The sequence below is a fragment of the Bos mutus genome, chromosome 19 (assembly GCF_027580195.1).
Source record: "Bos mutus isolate GX-2022 chromosome 19, NWIPB_WYAK_1.1, whole genome shotgun sequence".
NCBI lineage: Eukaryota > Metazoa > Chordata > Mammalia > Artiodactyla > Bovidae > Bos > Bos mutus.
The window spans coordinates 7,546,206-7,561,526 of NC_091635.1; the positions used below are offsets into that span (position 1 = coordinate 7,546,206).

The 15,321-nt window shown below is 57.0% G+C and overlaps 2 protein-coding genes and 1 long non-coding RNA gene across 4 annotated transcripts; 1 reads left to right on the forward strand and 2 right to left on the reverse strand.

Annotated features, from left to right (window-relative positions):
* Positions 1 to 961: 961 nt before the first annotated feature.
* Positions 962 to 6,016, reverse strand: TRIM65 (tripartite motif containing 65). Of its 2 annotated transcripts, XM_070389094.1 has the most exons (6): positions 5,502 to 6,016; positions 4,419 to 4,514; positions 3,949 to 4,182; positions 3,692 to 3,863; positions 3,487 to 3,552; positions 962 to 2,909 (listed from the first exon to the last, which is right to left on the reverse strand). In XM_070389094.1, exons 1-6 carry the CDS (start codon positions 5,895 to 5,897, stop codon positions 2,230 to 2,232), a joined length of 1,644 nt encoding a protein of 547 aa, XP_070245195.1. In that variant the 5' UTR covers positions 5,898 to 6,016; the 3' UTR covers positions 962 to 2,229. The 2 variants fall into 2 exon arrangements, with proteins under 2 accessions (XP_070245195.1, XP_070245196.1); XM_070389095.1 differs by lacking the exon at positions 3,487 to 3,552.
* On the forward strand, positions 5,725 to 6,488 carry LOC138992063 (uncharacterized). The gene is made up of 2 exons (XR_011467876.1): positions 5,725 to 5,865; positions 6,032 to 6,488. It is a non-coding gene; the product is annotated as an uncharacterized lncRNA (long non-coding RNA).
* Positions 6,489 to 7,351: 863 nt separating this feature from the next.
* On the reverse strand, positions 7,352 to 11,941 carry MRPL38 (mitochondrial ribosomal protein L38). Its single transcript, XM_070389096.1, has 9 exons — positions 11,802 to 11,941; positions 11,488 to 11,667; positions 10,409 to 10,543; positions 10,121 to 10,329; positions 9,555 to 9,627; positions 9,342 to 9,387; positions 8,284 to 8,442; positions 7,902 to 8,038; positions 7,352 to 7,691 (listed from the first exon to the last, which is right to left on the reverse strand). The coding sequence occupies exons 1-9, from the start codon at positions 11,866 to 11,868 to the stop codon at positions 7,555 to 7,557; spliced, it is 1,143 nt and encodes a 380-aa protein (XP_070245197.1). The 5' UTR covers positions 11,869 to 11,941; the 3' UTR covers positions 7,352 to 7,554.
* Between the last annotated feature and the right edge of the window lie 3,380 nt (positions 11,942 to 15,321).

Below are 15,321 nucleotides of genomic sequence, written 5' to 3' on the forward strand. Positions count from 1 at the left end.
TGGAAACACTCCCAGGCTCATCAGATGAGTCCCCTTTACAAATGTTATGCCCCAGAGTCCATGTTTCTTTCTCCCTCTGCACCAAGGCATTTTTCCTGGTGAGGAGGTGGAGAGTTGTTAGAATCAGCAGGGCTGAGAGAATTTAATCTGAAGTAACTGTCCAGGAGAGTTCATTCTCGCCCTCACGCTGGCATGGGAAGCACTGCTCCACAGCACTCGATGGAGTTCATATAAATATGAACTTCCCTGGTGGTCCAGTGGTTTAGACTCTGAGCTCACAGTACAGGTAGTGGGTTCAACCCCTGGTCAGGGAACTAGGGTCCCTCATGCCACATGGCATGGCACTCGCCCTCCCCCCCAAAAAGGCAGTAGTGTCATGTAAACAAAAGTTAGTGGTCACAGTATAGAACATTCCCACAGGACAATGTGGAAAGGATCAACAACCCAATAAAAAAGTACATCCATAGATTAAATGACCCAAGACACTCTGCACTATGGAAGCAGAGAAGGGGCTGTTCTTCCTGTCTCTGTCCCTTTTTCTGTGGGCTTGGCTAGCTGGACATTTGTGTAGGGGCTCTGGCATCAGGAGGGATGGTTAGAATCTGTCCGCTTGGGGTAGCCAGTGATAATGGCTACCTGGCCAGCCCAATCCTGTATCTACCCTCCTGGGGCTTTCAACTCCTGCTGTTAACCCAGCTGTCAGACTGTCACACAGTCAGACTGTCACACTGACTGTCCAGGCTCAGAACCATCTTACCCTGTTTGGGGATCTCCCCACCTTAGGAATCTTTCTGGAAGCTCCTTGCCCAGGTTGCACAGATGAGAGGCCTGGCCCTGCCCTTAAACCGAGACCTGACGAGTGAGGCCACAAGGCGGAGTCTGCAGCCGCGGCACCAGCAGGGACCAGTGACAATGTGGGGAGGGAAATCTGTCTTATAGAAATACAAAAGTATTTTCTAAGTTTTGGAGTGTTTTTGCATGTTATTCTTTTCTAAAAAAGTTTTTATTGTCAAATACACACGAGTCTATAAAACATGCATGTACAGTGTAAAAAATTAGAAAGCAGACACCCTTGGGACCACTACCCTGATCAAGAAGCACTTTCTTGTACAAAATTACTGCTCCCCAATGACCCAGCACCCTCATCTCCAGAAACACAAGATAAAACATGTACAAGGACCTGCAGGGAAACATGTTCTAAATGGCAAAATCCAAAATCAAAGGAGTGGGAGCTGTGCTGGCACCTACACTTGATGCCCACAACCCGGGTAGGGATGAGGGGAGAATGATGGCAGCTGAGGCTCTGCCGTGACGATTGGCTGGCGGCCTGGGGGGCAGGAGTCAGTTGGCCTGATGCAAGGTTTCTTCATTTCGGTCCCTTGTATAAGAATAAAATCTTCAAGTCTCCATTGTGTCTCTGTTGAGTGATTCCTCTGTAGGGAATGCAGCCCACGTACAGGGTAATAAATATGGCCAAAACTTCCGGCTCAAAAATCGTCATCTCAAGACTTCCCTGGCCCAGTGGTTAAGACTCCAACTCTCCACTGTAGGGGGCAAGGGTTTGATCCCTGGTTGGGGAAACTAAGATCCCACATGCTGCAGGGTGTGGCCTCCTCCCAAAAAGTCATCACGGCCATATTTTTATAGCCCCCAAATAAAACATTTTGAAGTCCAATAATGGGTAAACAAATTCTGATTAGAATTTGGCTGGATGACCATTTATGTTGTGTCATTCAGGGAGAAAATTTGAACAATGTGGAAAATGCTTATGTTAAATAAAAGATGCAGAAAAACACAATTGTTTATAGAATATGAGCACAGGATGTACAAAGTAAAAGAGAAGATGAAAATATACCAAAATGTGAAGGAAAATAGAAAAGAGATGAGGAGGGAGAAGGTAAAAATCAACCTTCTCAAGACTGCCTCTAGGAATCCTCTGTTCCGAGGTCTACACTGTCTTGGTAGGAGGTAAACTGGTGTTGCCCTGTAAGTGACTCTGTCCCGCTATGGTGTGTCCTGCCCTGCACGTGCGCTCCTGCAAGACCTGGGCACTGCGCTGGTCTCTGAGGTCCAGGCAGCCCTAGAACTGGGCTCCCATCTTCCTCCCTTGAGGCTCACCCCCTTCAGAGAGGAGGGGAAGGTGAACTCCAGTTTGGAGGCTTCCTCCCAACTCTCTCCAAGTGGCCCAGCCAGCTCCTGAGCTGGTCTTCCAGCCAACAACTGGTCCCACTAGAGCTGTGGCCTCAGGTCCCCAGGGGAGCAGCTGGGGCGGTTCTGGGGCCCATGGGAATGGTGGCACCTGGCCACCGGGGTGGCACTTGTCCCCTGCCTTCCTCCGCTGAGCCCCGAGGCCTCTTCCTGGAGCCCTGGAGGAAGGGTGGCCTCGGGCTGATGGCACAAGGTCAGGGTCCGACCCTCGAGGAGCCAGAAAATGGGGTAGAGGGGCCGGGTGAAGATGGCATGGAAGGTGTGCAGGGGTTGGGTCTTCGGTTCCAGGCTGTAGAAGGTGAGGCAGCCAGAGGCCAGGTTCAAATCCACGCCCAGGAGCCGCCCTGACACGACTGGGAGGCGCTGGGCCTTCCCGTCGTGCCAGGCCTGGGTGCAGTCCTCCTGAATGCAGAGCCCCCAGGAGCTGGGCCCGCGGCCGATGTTGTCCGTGTGGGGCCCCTGCCTGCGCCTCGTCAGTTCCGAGTAGGCGACGCCCAGCGTCACCGAGTGGCTGGACGCACGCACCTCCCAGTAGTGCTGCCCGGCCTGGAAGCTCTGGGCACACTGCACCTGCCAGAGCTCGAAGCTGCCGGGCCCGTCTGGGCCCCGGGGCTTTAGAAGGTGCTTTACCCGCTGGTCCTGCTGGGACAGGTAGAGGTGGCGGTTGGCGCTGACAGGGTCGAAGGTCAGGTTGCGATAATCTGTTGGGCAGAGGCAGATGGAAGGTGATTGAGCAAGGGTGCCTGCGTCTAGCCATCACTCTGTTGTCAGAGGGGACAGACAGCAACTGAACTTCCATCGACGGACCCCCAGATATCTGCGGGGGTCACTGGAAGCTGAGCAAACGCGGACATCCTCTCAGCATCTGATCCTCCACGCGACCCCTGAGGTGGAACCTTCCATCGGCCTCATTTCACAGATGAGAAAACTGAGGTTCAGAAAGCTAACTTCATAGTGAGTGGAAGAATCGTGGTCGATCCCAGGTTCGTGCACCCAGAATCTCCTTAAACACTACACTCGCAGCATGTGTAAGAGGTGTGCACCCTGCAACAGGTACATGGGGGGGCGGGGCCAGGCCGGCCCCAGGGAGGGGCGTGAAACAGGTTTCCTGGACAGAATAGTCAGGAAAGAGTAGGTGCCCCCCGACACATACAGAGGGACACACACATGTGCTCACAGTGCACACATGAACACACACATACCCACGTGTGCATACAATGCACTCACACACATATGCTCACACAGGTGCAGACACACGTGTGCTCTAGGCCTTCTTACTCTGCCAGAGTCTCCTCCTCAGTGGACACACTGGGCTCAGGACTGGTGCCAGGGGACCTGGGGACTCTACGGAGCAAACCAGGGTTTTAGGGGAGTCATCAGGAGGAGCGCTCATGGGGGGCCAGGCCACTGACTCCTTTCCCACTCCCAGTGGGAGGGACAGCTGGGCCCAGAGGGGCAGGCAGAGGTCTGGGATCAGCCTTACCCACAGAGCCCAAGTCAGCGGCGGTTGGTACTCCGGAGTGAGCCCCCTCTTCCAGGAGGAGGGCACACAGCTGGCTCAGTGACTCCTTCAGGCCGCCCAGCTGCTGATCTTCGTCCCACTGTGGGAGAGTCAGTGGCCCGAGAGGGCCTGGGGGCACCAGTTGCTGTGATTCCTGAGCGCAGGGGACAGCTGCAGTAAGCCTGGGCACAAAGGGCAGGCGCACCGGCCCCCCGGCCCGCCTCCCTGAGGTCTGGTACCTGGAGGAAGGTCCAGTCATCCAGATGCTCTAGGAGGTGGCGAATCCTTCGATCACAGAAGGACACGGCCTCCAGGTGGCCCTGCAGGCGCTGTTTCTCCTGCTGGGCCTGCTCCAGGGCCTGGGTCTTGGCCACATTGATGTCCCTCAGAGCCCTGACCCGCCGCATCTCCAGGGCCTGCAGCAAGCAGCTGAACTTGCCAGAGATCACGGAGGTCAGGGTGCAGGCTGAGTTCTGGGTGGGCACAGGAGGAGCTGAGGACAGCTAGGGCCCTGGGCTGCCCACTGGGCTGAGGGGTGGGGAGCCAAGGTCTCTCTGCCCCCCACCCCCCGGCCCTTCATTTCCTGATGCCGGGAGGCATTTTCAAGGTAGCTCACACCTACTGCCCAGTGTCCCAGGGGCCGCCGGTGGCCGCCTGAAGGACACAGCACAAGAACACGTTGGGGGTGGTGGGGGGACAGGCCTGGTACCTGGATCTGGCTGCTTCGCTGCTGCAGCTCCTGTAGCTGCCTCTGGGCCTGGGCGGCCTGCTGCTGGGTGACCTCCAGCGTGGCTCTCAGCTGGGCCTGTGGGCCCATCAGGGGACAAGTGACAAGAGGGAGCCAGGACTGGCTGTGAAGCCCCCTCAGCCAGTCAGCAAGCACCTGCAGATGCTCAGCCTCCCCTTGTGCCACCCGGGTGAGGCCCGCACACAGGGCACCAGTCTTGGTTCTGAGCCCTGGGGGAACTGGGTCAGGGTCCCAGGGAGGCCTGGACAAAGCCCCTGCCCTGCGGGGAGCAGAGTGGTGCCCAGGTGGTACAGAAACCTCAGGCTGAACACGAGCAAGACGGCTGCTATACCCTCAGGACTGCAGGACGGCACCCCCACTAGGACTTGGGGCCCTGCACCTGGTCAAGAGCCTGTCTTGCTTCTGCTCCTCCCGGCGACACCCTGAAGTGAGGGACCCATGTTATCCCCACTTCACAGAAGAGGAAGCAGGTCAGGGAAGTTCATAACTTGGCCAGGTCACTGGATTTTCCCAAGTGCAATGCTTGCGTCTCGGTCCGAGCCAGAGCCTCCAGCACAGTACAACGTGCTGGAGGTAGGAAGGGGCAGGGCAGAGTTTCCTGGTTCACCCTGACTCTCCCCCAAGGGCGCACAGTCCTACCCTCACACTCCAGCATCACTGCCCCTCTCGCTAGCCAAGTTCTAGCTCCTTCAGTGCTTCTGCCGTCCAGCTGCACCACCTAGTCCTCCCGGCAAACTTCCACACCCCCTGCACTGTATTCAGCCCCCAAGGCAGTAACCTCTTGTCCTGACTGCGTCCTCAGCAGCTGCGGGGATTGTCTGTGCTCCAGCACTCGGCTCTGGGCTCCTTGACCTCCTCACTCCATCCCGGCTACTCACTCCCGTATCCTCACCCTAGACCCGGCACCGGCCCTGCCACCTCTATTCCAAGCTGTCCTGACTGCCACCTCCTCTCAACCCGGAATCAAAACAGGGCCAAGCCCGCGGCTGAAGCCGCCCGCCCCTGCCCGGGCGCAGAGAGCTGTGCGGGTCCCCGGCGAGTCACCTCGCGCGCCCGGCGCTCGGCGTCCAGCAGCACCCGCTCGTGGAGGCGACACTCGCGCACGGTACACACGCAGCACACGCAGAGGCCCTCGGTGCGGCAGAAGAGCTCGAGCGGCTGGCCGTGCCGGGGGCAGCGCGCGCCGTGGCTGGGATCGGGGCCGGGGCCGGGCGTGGCGCGCAGCTCCTCCACCACGCCACTCAGAGCTACGTTGCGGCGCAGCTCGGCTCCGTCCGGGAAGGGCTCCCGGCACTCGGGGCACACCTTCTCGCAGAGGCCCCACCAGTCCCGGATGCAGGCCCCACAGAAGTTGTGGCCGCAGAGCAGCGTCACCGGCTCCTTGTAGAGCTCCAGGCAGATGGAGCAGGTCAGCTTGTCCTCCAGCTGCTGCGCGGCCATGGCTGCCGCGGGCGGCCCCGGGCGCGCGGAAGGAAGGCCGGGGCCTCTTAAAGGGACCGCGGGCGCCGGGGTGTGGGTGGAGCGGGCGGAGCGAGGACCCGCTGGGATGACAACCTTTCTTCCCCACCGACCAGACCAGCCGCCACTCCCAGCGCCTGCCCGCTGCAGCACGCCCGTTCCGCCCAGCGCCGATGGCTCCGGCTCCGAGGCAGCCCTGCCTGCCTTCTACTGCCCAGCCTGGGAGATGGGGTCCAGCTCTCTCTGGTCCCACCCTGGGACCTCATCCCGCTTCCCGAGATCCTCAGTCCAACAGCTCCCGTGCAGGGGATCTGGCCCCAGGTTCTGGAGACTAGAGCCTTGGGAAACCGTTGGGCTTCCAAGCCTCCTCCTGGCCAAGGGCCTCCACCAGAACCTCTCCTGAAGCCCTCATCTGAAAATCTAATACAAGTAACACTGACAACACGTTATCTACCTCCCAGGGGGTTTGGCCATTAAATGAATCAGGACAGCACGTGGGAGTGTCTGGCAAGGAGCAAGGGGCACACAGCTGGTGCTCATTAAATGCCCTCTGGACCATGGGGCTCTGCTGCACTTTTTTCCTTGAGCTGAGTTTCAGCACTTGCCAGACTAGGGTGTCTCCCTTCTCTGGGCCATGCCTAATTTTGGTTCTTTTAAAGTAAACAGGTGGAAATGTCTGGTTACCAAGAGACAGAGACCAGAAAATAGTGGTTCCTTCCTACCCCCTTTAATGGAAACTCAAAGCAGTCTTCAACTGCATCAGAATACTGTGCCGGTGAGAGTCCCTGGTTTGCAGGTCCAAACTGTTCTGGAACCCCACTTCTTAAGAGAGTTGGTTCCCCTGCAGCCGAGCAAGAGGGGGTCTTGGCCACTAGCCCACCGTCCCTGGGGCAGTGTGCTGGGCCAGTGCGAGAGGCAGGGTTAACTCTCTCCTTTCTTTCTGACCCAGCTGGTTTAATTTTGAGGCAGGACATCCTCTCACTTCGATGCAGCAAACCTCATATTGTCTTGTTTTGTAGTATGTGTATAGTTTTTCTTCCTGATCTCTCGACTGGCTCCTAAGCATTCTCCTTTAGAGAAGAGAGATACCCTAACCACCCAGCAAGCATGCAGGAGCTTCCAGGGCCCTGAGCAGGGCGGTGTGCCCAGAGACCTGCCTGTGCCCCACCTGACAAACCTTCAAAGCACATGGAGGCTGGGAGCATGAGGAAAGCCAGCAAGGGGACAATGCCCAGGGCTGCCAAATTTCTTTCACGAGGCCTGTGGGAGCAGCCAGGGCCACCACCTGCGTTTCTTCTGTACCTGTCTTCAGCCACTGGACCACAGGGCCTCTGACAGCCGAGGGTTCACCTCCCAGGGTGGGAGGCAGCCCTCTGCCAGCCAATAAAGCAACAGACTTCCACCAGGGGGCGCCCAGAACACAAACCCAGACCAGCTACAGCAAAAATCTTTATTGGAAACCCTACCCTCTAAGCCTTCTTCCCTCCCAAGCCCTGAGCCTGCTGGGAGGGTGGCAAAAGGGCAGCCTTAGGCAGGAGAACCCCACTGCTTGGCCCCTCTATTGCCCCCGCCTGCAGAGCCTGGCAGGGTGGCCTGAGAAGCCCCGTTCACTCTTTGAGGTGGGGGGCACTCCAGTCACTCAGTAGAAGCCATAGGTGGGTTCGTGACTGTCCCTGTATCGGTCCAGGTAGCGCAGGGGCTGCCGGTGAGGGAAGCACTTCTGCTTAGGGTGATAAGGGGGCGGCCGCACAAACTCAAACACAGGCTCTCGCATGTCTGCAGAAGAGTGAAGGAGAGACACAGGTGTGGACTGCTGTTGGCCTGAGCCCGTCCGTCTGTCTGCTCCAGGGGACTGCCCAGCCAGCCCACCCCAGGAATAGCATGCCTGCTGCTGGCCCTCTCCTGCAGGCGCTTCTCCTGGCATGTCAGGGGAGGTCTGTGCGCTCAGACCAGCCGCCCCCTCCCCCTTGCCCACTCTGCCCTTACCCAGGAGCTGGTGGAAGATGTGGGTGACTGAGTCATCCCAGCGGCACTGGAAGAAGGCCAGGCCAGCTGGGGTCATGGCATCTTGGTGTTTCTTGTAGAAATCAAAAGTGTGGAAGGTCCGCTGGGCAAGCTGGTAGCTGTAGGAGGAGGTGAGCATTTGAGAGTTGTGGGGGGACCAGAGCCCCACACCCCACCTCTGGTCCCACAGGCAATGCTGAGAAGCCCCTTAGGGTCTGCCTAGCACAGCACAACTACCCTTCTGCTCGCCTCAAGGCCCCAGTGATGAGAGAGGAGACCTGAGGAAGACTGCCCATTACTGGGAAGCTGGCCTGAGCCCAGGGGGAAGCTGGCCTGAGCCCAGGGGTGGGGAGGCACAGATTACCAGGGTGAGGGCCGGGTGTCCCCAGAGAAGTCGACTGGCTTGTCCTGCTTGAAGAGAAGGAAGGCAAAGCGGTGGAAGCCGGAGCCTCGGGCAGGAAAGGGGGGCAGGTAGGGACACGTCTCCTCTCCTTCAGCCACCCTGCTGCCCGGGATGTTGGTGCTGGAGGGAGAACAAGCATCTGTTAATTGCCACTCACCGCAGGCAGCAGTAGGAACATCCCCACCCAATGCTCCCTAGAGACTGCTACAACTCTCCAGGAGGACCCTAAGATGATCTCCACTACACAGTCAGGTAGGAAGAAGAGCTTTGTACACCCTCAGATGAAGAGCAAACATGTGGGGGACAGGGAAAGTAGGGGCTCAGAGGCCACCAAGAGCCCCAGGAACTGTCAGGATGAGAGCAAGCTCGAGCAGCTGGTTTCCTGGCGCCGGGGGGCTGGTGGGGCGGCAGGGCCGCTCAGGCGGGAGAGCCACGCCACCTGGGACGGCTTCTCTCCTGATGTCCCGAAGGCTCTGGGTTTGTCAGGGAGTGTCTGCCCAGCCTGGCACTGGGATGGCCACTGTACCTGCCCCAGGTACAACTCGCCAGAGGGCCTGCTGCACAGAGTGGTAACTGCAGTCGAATAAAGTGCATGACCTCTGCCTCCAGGCCTGGTGCTCAGAACCAAGGGCCGCTGAGCAAACAAAAGGCAGCCCATGGGTGCCAGAGGCCTCTCATGGTCTCCTTTCCCACTTGCTTGTCACTGAGCCCCTGAGTGGCTGAGGCACGTGGCGGCACGACCCTAGTCTCACAGGTGAGGAAATGAGTTCAGGGAGACAGAGGGCCCTGCAGGAGGGGCCGGAACCCACCGCCTGCTTTGCTTCTGTACCCTGGGTCAGCCCCTGATCATCCTTCAGGGCCCCTGACACCCTCAGGAAGCAGAGGTGAGGGACCACCTCTAGGGCTGGGAGGTGGTGGTTAATCCATGGTGGAGCCAAGACTCAAGTTCAAGTGCAGCTCTTTCTAGGATGCCGGAACCTCCTCCAAAGCTGAGCCACACCCCGATCCCAAGTACTTACACCAGCCAGTGCACGTACTCGGCGTCCGGTTCCAGCAGGTGTCCATCTACACACAAATACACCCCACTGACTGCGGGCATTGCCGCCCCCTCCCTTCTCCTCCCCTGGAAGGAGCTGGGGCTGGAGCTTCCACCTAGCCCTTCCCCCAGCTCCCCAGGGCCTCCCCAGGGAGATGAGGGAGGCAGATATCCCCGTGAGCCCCCAGACCCTTACCCAAGTTGGTGAGCAGCAGCGTCCACATGGAGCCCTCATCTGCCTCATAGGTCACCTCTGGGGGCTGGGCAGCCTGGTGGGGAAAGAACGAGGGCGCTGTCACCCCATCAGGGACAGACAAGCTGTTCTAAATAGACCTTTATTCTGGAGGGCAGGAGCCTGAGGGAGCCTCGGAGAAAGGAGAGCCCATTCTGGACCAAGTACCCTGGACAGCCCCTTGAGAGGCAAGTGAGCAAAGACTTATCAAAAGAGCCCTATTGAGCTGCCTGTCCAGAGATCTGAACCCCAAGAAGGCCAATGGCTAGGGGCTGGGAGGGCACTCTGATGGAGCTTTTTATTTTACATTCCCTTCTTTGTGATTACTTTATCATGGTGTTGTTTACTGGGAAATCAAAAAGAGACAGAGAACAAGAAAACCCCAGGTGAGCCTACACAGACACTGTGCTTGTGCCTTTGACCACCATAAAAACCGCCTCTGTAACTGCTTTCAAAAAGGAGCTGTCTCTGGCCCCATGTGGGATGTGTCTGTGCACACAGGGCAGGGAGGGGCACAGGCCAACAGTTACCTCAGTTGGAGTGACTTCATTGCCATAGTACACAGGTACCAAGTCGTCCTCGCCTATGGCATAGGCCACATGCAGGGGGACTCGGGGCACGAAGGTGGCCCCATGGAAGAGGTCCCGATAGAGGCCATAGTATTCGGCCAGACGCTGCTTGTGGTAGGGGCCACAGGTTCTCTCCCACTCGGCTCGCACGGCCTCCAAGGGGATGCTCGCTGGAAAGGAATGATGCCAGTGGGGATGCGCAGTGGGGGCAGGGACACACCCAGGACCCCCTCCCTCAGGAAGGCTTACCTGTGCGGAGGCGAGAGGCCCGCTCCTCCTCCACACTGGTCCGCAGCTCCCGCAGGACCCGTTTCCGTTCCAGCAACTGTTGGGTCCGGCAGACCTTAGGTGGAGGCAAGCCAATGTCAACCGTGTCTTTGGGATCTGCGGAGGGAAGATGTGTTGGAGAAAGTGGAATCAGGGCTTCGCTAAGCTCCCTGTCCATACTTTTCCTTTCACAGGGCAAACTCTGCTACTAAAGCTTAGCCTTTAATTCACAAAACTAAAACATACTGTGCTGTCAGCTTCACAGATCTGGACTTGTTCCAGTCACTAAGTAAACTGGATACAACGTGAGATTCTGTTTTCTAATCCCTAACCAAGGTTACATCTGTCTGCGTGCATGCGTGCTAGGTCACCTCAGTAGTATCTGTGCGACCCCATGGACTGTATGTAGCCTGGCAGGCTCCTCTGTTCATGGGATTCTCCAGGCAAGAATACTGGAGTGGGTTGCCATGTCCTCCTCCAGAGCATTATTTGTCTAGGTCATGGGAAACCCAGACGGATGGTGACCTAATTATGGCTGGGATCACCTTCAAGCCTGTTCACAGCTGGCCGTGCAGGGTCCCTGAGTCACCATCCCCAGGGTTTTCAATTTAACTCAGCAAAGTACTGGTCATGTGTGGCAGGTGTAGAGATCTAGTGGTGGTCAAGGCAGACAGGATCCCCGTTATTAGAGAGCTCACAGTCTGGGAGGGAAGCAGCGAAGAGTCAGGATGCAGTGTGGCCAAGGCGACATCAACAGTGTTACAGAAACACAGAGGGGCGTTCCAACCCAGAATTGGGACGGGGGCAGTTGGTCAGGAAAAGACTTTCGGTGTAGAAACATCAAAGGTGGAAATCTAATGATAAAGGAAGAGAATTTTCCAAGGAGGGGGACCAAAAGATATGAAAAATGCTGGCGGGACTAAGCCACCACCAGTGCACACAGGAACGTGAGCAGGCCTTCTCCATCAACCTCGGGGAATCCAAGCTGGCGGAATCCACCCCCGCCGCAACCTCCGAGTCCCAAGGCGGTGGGGTCACCGCCCAGCTCCGGACACCCCCACCTGACTCCTCTCCGAAATGCTCCCGGTACGTTCGCCACCAGTGCGGGTCCCGCGCCTCCCGCTCCGCACGGCGCCGGTAGCGGTCGAAGCTGCGGTACTTCTTCAGCCGCTCCAGGTTGCTCACGTCGATGTCCTCGTTGGGCATCGGCCCCAGAGGAGCGGCCCGGCGGCTCAGGGCGGCTGCGGGCGGAGAGCAGGACATCAGGCTGGCCCCGGCCCGGCTCCCGCGGAGACCCGGAGCGGGAGCCGGCTCGAGCCTCAGGGTTCGGCTGGACGGGGACTTCCAAGAGCCCCTCACCCCCCAGAGCCCTCACCTGAGGTGCTGAAGCCCCGCCAACTCCGACTCCCGTTCAGCACGACCCGCCACCAGGACGCCGCCATCTTCCCTCAGGCCGGCGCGCCGCCGCTCTGTGGACCCCGCAGAGGTGGCCGGAGCGGCGCCTGAGCACAGCGCAGGCCCCGCCCCCCGCGTCCTGGGAGCCCCGCCCCCCGCGTCCTGGGAGCCCCGCCCCCCGCGTCCTGGGAGCCCCGCCCCCCGCGTCCTGGGAGCCCCGCCCCGCGTCCTGGGAGCCCCGCCCCCCGCGTCCTGGGAGCCCCGCCCCCCGCGTCCTGGGCCCGAAGTCCTCCTCTTCCTGGAGGTGGCCGCGGGCATCCGGCTCCCCGGCTTCGGAAGTACCCAGTGGGAGGCGGGGCGGACCTGCGAGCGGTCCCGCCCCATGCCTGCCGTCGGCCACCAGGGGGCGACACAGACTGGGGGCGGTCGGGCGGGCTTGTAGCCGCCTCTGCTGGAGAAGGTCCGCCCGTTGCAGGGCTCTGGGTGTTGCTCTCGGGCTTCCCTGGTGGCTCAGCTGGTAAAGAATCCGCCTGCAGTGTGAGAGAACTGGGTTCAATCCATGGGTTGGGAAGATCCCCTGGGGAAGGAAAAGGCCACCCACTTCAGTATTCTGGCCTGGAGAATTCCATGGACTGGATAGTCCATGGCGTCGCAAAGTCGGACACGTGTTGTTCTCAAGGGTCATCTAACTCCTGAAGGTGGCGTCCTCAGCCCCTGCAGTGGTGTAGCAGCACGAGCAGCAGTAGGGGCTGTGAGCAGGGACTCAGGAGTCCCCCTGCTTGGGTTCATATTCTAGGATGTGACTTTCCCTTCGCCTTTGCAGTTTTCCTCATTTGGAAAGAAAGTTGGTAGTAGTAGTGCTTATCTCTTAGAGGGTGTTAAGGATTAAATGAATTAACATAAAGCATTTCCTGTGGTATGAAAGTGTTAGTCGCTCAGTCCTGCCCTACACTTTGTGACCCTACCAACTGTAGCCTGCCAGTGTCCTCTCTTCATGGGATTTCCCAGGAAAGAATACCGGAGTGGGCTCCCATTTCCTCCTTCAGGTGATCTTCCCCACCCAGGGGTGGGACCTGGGTCTCCTGTGTTGCAGATGAATTCTTTACTGTCTGAGCCCCCAGGGAAGACTAAACTGTGGTATGTGTGCTCAGCTGCTTAGTCGTGTCCGACTCTTTCTGACCTGGTAGATTGTAGCCCACCAGGCTCCTCTGTCCATGTGATTTTCCAGGCAAGAATAATGGAATAGGTTGTCATTTCCTCCTCCAAAACTGTGGTATATGTGTTAGCTTTTGATTACCTCCAGTTTTTTGCCTCTGCCCTATGAGATGGTTGGATGGTATCACTGACTTGGTGGACATGAGTTTGCGCAAGCTCTGAGAGTTGGTGATGGACTGGGAAGCCTGGCGTGCTGCAGGCCATGGGGTTGTAAAGGGTCAGACACGACTGAGCAACTGAACTGAAACCTTTTCAGAGTTGTGTTGTTCTTGGGATCCTGTTCTAACAAGATAAAACTTGATACCCAAGGTGACCTGGAGTGGCTTCTGCTCTGGCTCCGCTGTCCTGGAATTCAGGCTTCCATGTCACCAACCCTTTGGTAACCCAGCAAAGGGCTCGTGTGCCCATGATGCAGAGCCAGACTCTGACAGTGGGTTTGGTTTGTGGCAAAGTAAAGACTTATTGCCAGACACCAAGGAGGGGAGTGGGAGACAAGCCTCAGATCTACCTCAACTTGGTCTTTGAGTTCGGAGGGTTTTTTTTTTTTTTTTTTTAAGGCTAGAACGAAGCTGGGGTCATCATTTTGTGACTTTTTCCCCACCCCACCCCCCATGACATTTCTTAGTTGAAGTTTTGGGTATCTGGATGTTTCTGGTTTACGACTCTCTAGCCAGGTGGTCCATGGCTTGAGGGGGTCTTTTGCCTCATCTTGTCCTGGAGAAACAGTCAGAGTTTGCACATTAACGGTGATATCTCTGGTAGCAATCTTAGTATATTAACGATGTTATCAACAGCAGCAGTTTTAGTCATCTGACTCTGATTAGTGTCCAGTTAGCAGAGGATTGAGGTCAGAAGGTAAAGGAAAGGGAATAAAGTTTTGGACTGAGAGGTTAATTATAAACTTTATAAGGGAACATGTTTTTATGGGGACTTGGTTTCACATTTTTCAATTACTTAGCACTTTTCTCCCCTGCACAGGGCCTTTGCATGTGCTGATCCTTCTGCCTTTCCCTCCTTACCTTTCCCCCCTGTTGCTAAGTTACCTCCTAGATCCAGTGAAGTTGTCCCTCCAGGAAGGCTTCCCTGATGTCCCAACCAGGGTTGGTGACCCATTCAGTTGCTCTGGTACTAGCAGAAGCTTGACCCTCATGTTCACACAGAAATGGTGTGAGGGATCTCTTCATCCAGCAGGAAGTGGCCACACCTTGAATTTGGTTTTCATCAACAGCAGCTGAACAGCTGAACTCACCATCAGTGCACAGCTGCTGTATGTTAAGGCCAGTAAGACCCAGTTCTGCCCTGAAGGAGTCATTGCTTATTAATTTGTGAAATCCTGCTGATCAACAGGAGGAGGAAATGGCAACCCACTCCAGTATTCTTGCCTGGAGAATCCCAGGGATGGGGGAGCCTGGTGGGTTGCCGTCTGCAGGGTCGCCCAGAGTCGGACACGACTGAAGCGACTTAGCAGCAGCAGCAGCTGATCAACAGTATAGCCAAAGGTTCTGTAAACAGAGCAGAACCATGCCTCAGGCCAGGAACACAGGGGTTCCTACCTTCTTAGTGTCCTGTGTGTTTACACCTGGCTCCTTTGCTATTTTATCTTTTACTTTTGCTCTGAATCCTCTTCTACTGGCCTCTAACCCCCACCCCCACCCCCAGCCCACCCTCTAGAACTGAAGACTCATGGGACCTCCAGGGGCAGAGGCACAGAGCTTGCTGGTCAATCAGGTAGCTCCTATTTCTCCATTATGCCTTACTTTCTTTTAAAAGATGATTTATTTCTGCTTTTTTTTTGGGGGGGGGGCACACCTCACAGCATGGGGGATCTTAGTTCCCTGACCAGGGATCAAACTCATGCCCCTGCAGTGGAAGCTGGGAGTCTTAACCACTGGACCAACAGGGTAGTTCCAATTATTCCTTACTTTTGAAAAACATTCTGTTCTCTCACTGTCCTAGAACCTTCTAAGAGGGGGTTCACTGGGTTCTAATTCAAAAGCCCAAGCAGGGATTCCCAATTGCGTCAACTTGAAACAAATAATAAACATGAATAACTCTTGAAACCGGAAGTATTAGCCCCACCGGTGTCTTTTATCACTGTTACTCTCTACCAATATTTCTCTCTCTACAGGGAACATCTAGGTTATGACCTTGAGGAGCTGTTTATCATTATGAAGGGAAAAAGAAAGATCAGCACATACATACATAACACTCCTGTGAGCAGCCTTCTCCCGCCTGTGGCCTACTGCTGCCAAGTCGCTTCGGTCGTGTCCGACCCTGTGCGACCC

Bases quoted from the DNA above. Each gene is read 5' to 3' on its own strand.
- TRIM65 (XM_070389094.1), bottom strand. From the start codon at position 5,897: ATGGCCGCGCAGCAGCTGGAGGACAAGCTGACCTGCTCCATCTGCCTG. The intron at 4,515-5,501 runs GTGACTCGCCGG...ATGGGCCCACAG, and splicing joins CCGAGCGCCGGGCGCGCGAG to GCCCAGCTGAGAGCCACGCT. The intron at 3,864-3,948 runs GTACCAGACCTC...CCCTGCGCTCAG, and splicing joins ATGACTGGACCTTCCTCCAG to GAATCACAGCAACTGGTGCC.
- MRPL38 (XM_070389096.1), bottom strand. From the start codon at position 11,868: ATGGCGGCGTCCTGGTGGCGGGTCGTGCTGAACGGGAGTCGGAGTTGG. The intron at 11,668-11,801 runs GTGAGGGCTCTG...CTCCGCCCGCAG, and splicing joins GCGGGGCTTCAGCACCTCAG to CCGCCCTGAGCCGCCGGGCC. The intron at 7,692-7,901 runs GTAAGGGCAGAG...ACTCTTCTGCAG, and splicing joins CATCTTCCACCAGCTCCTGG to ACATGCGAGAGCCTGTGTTT.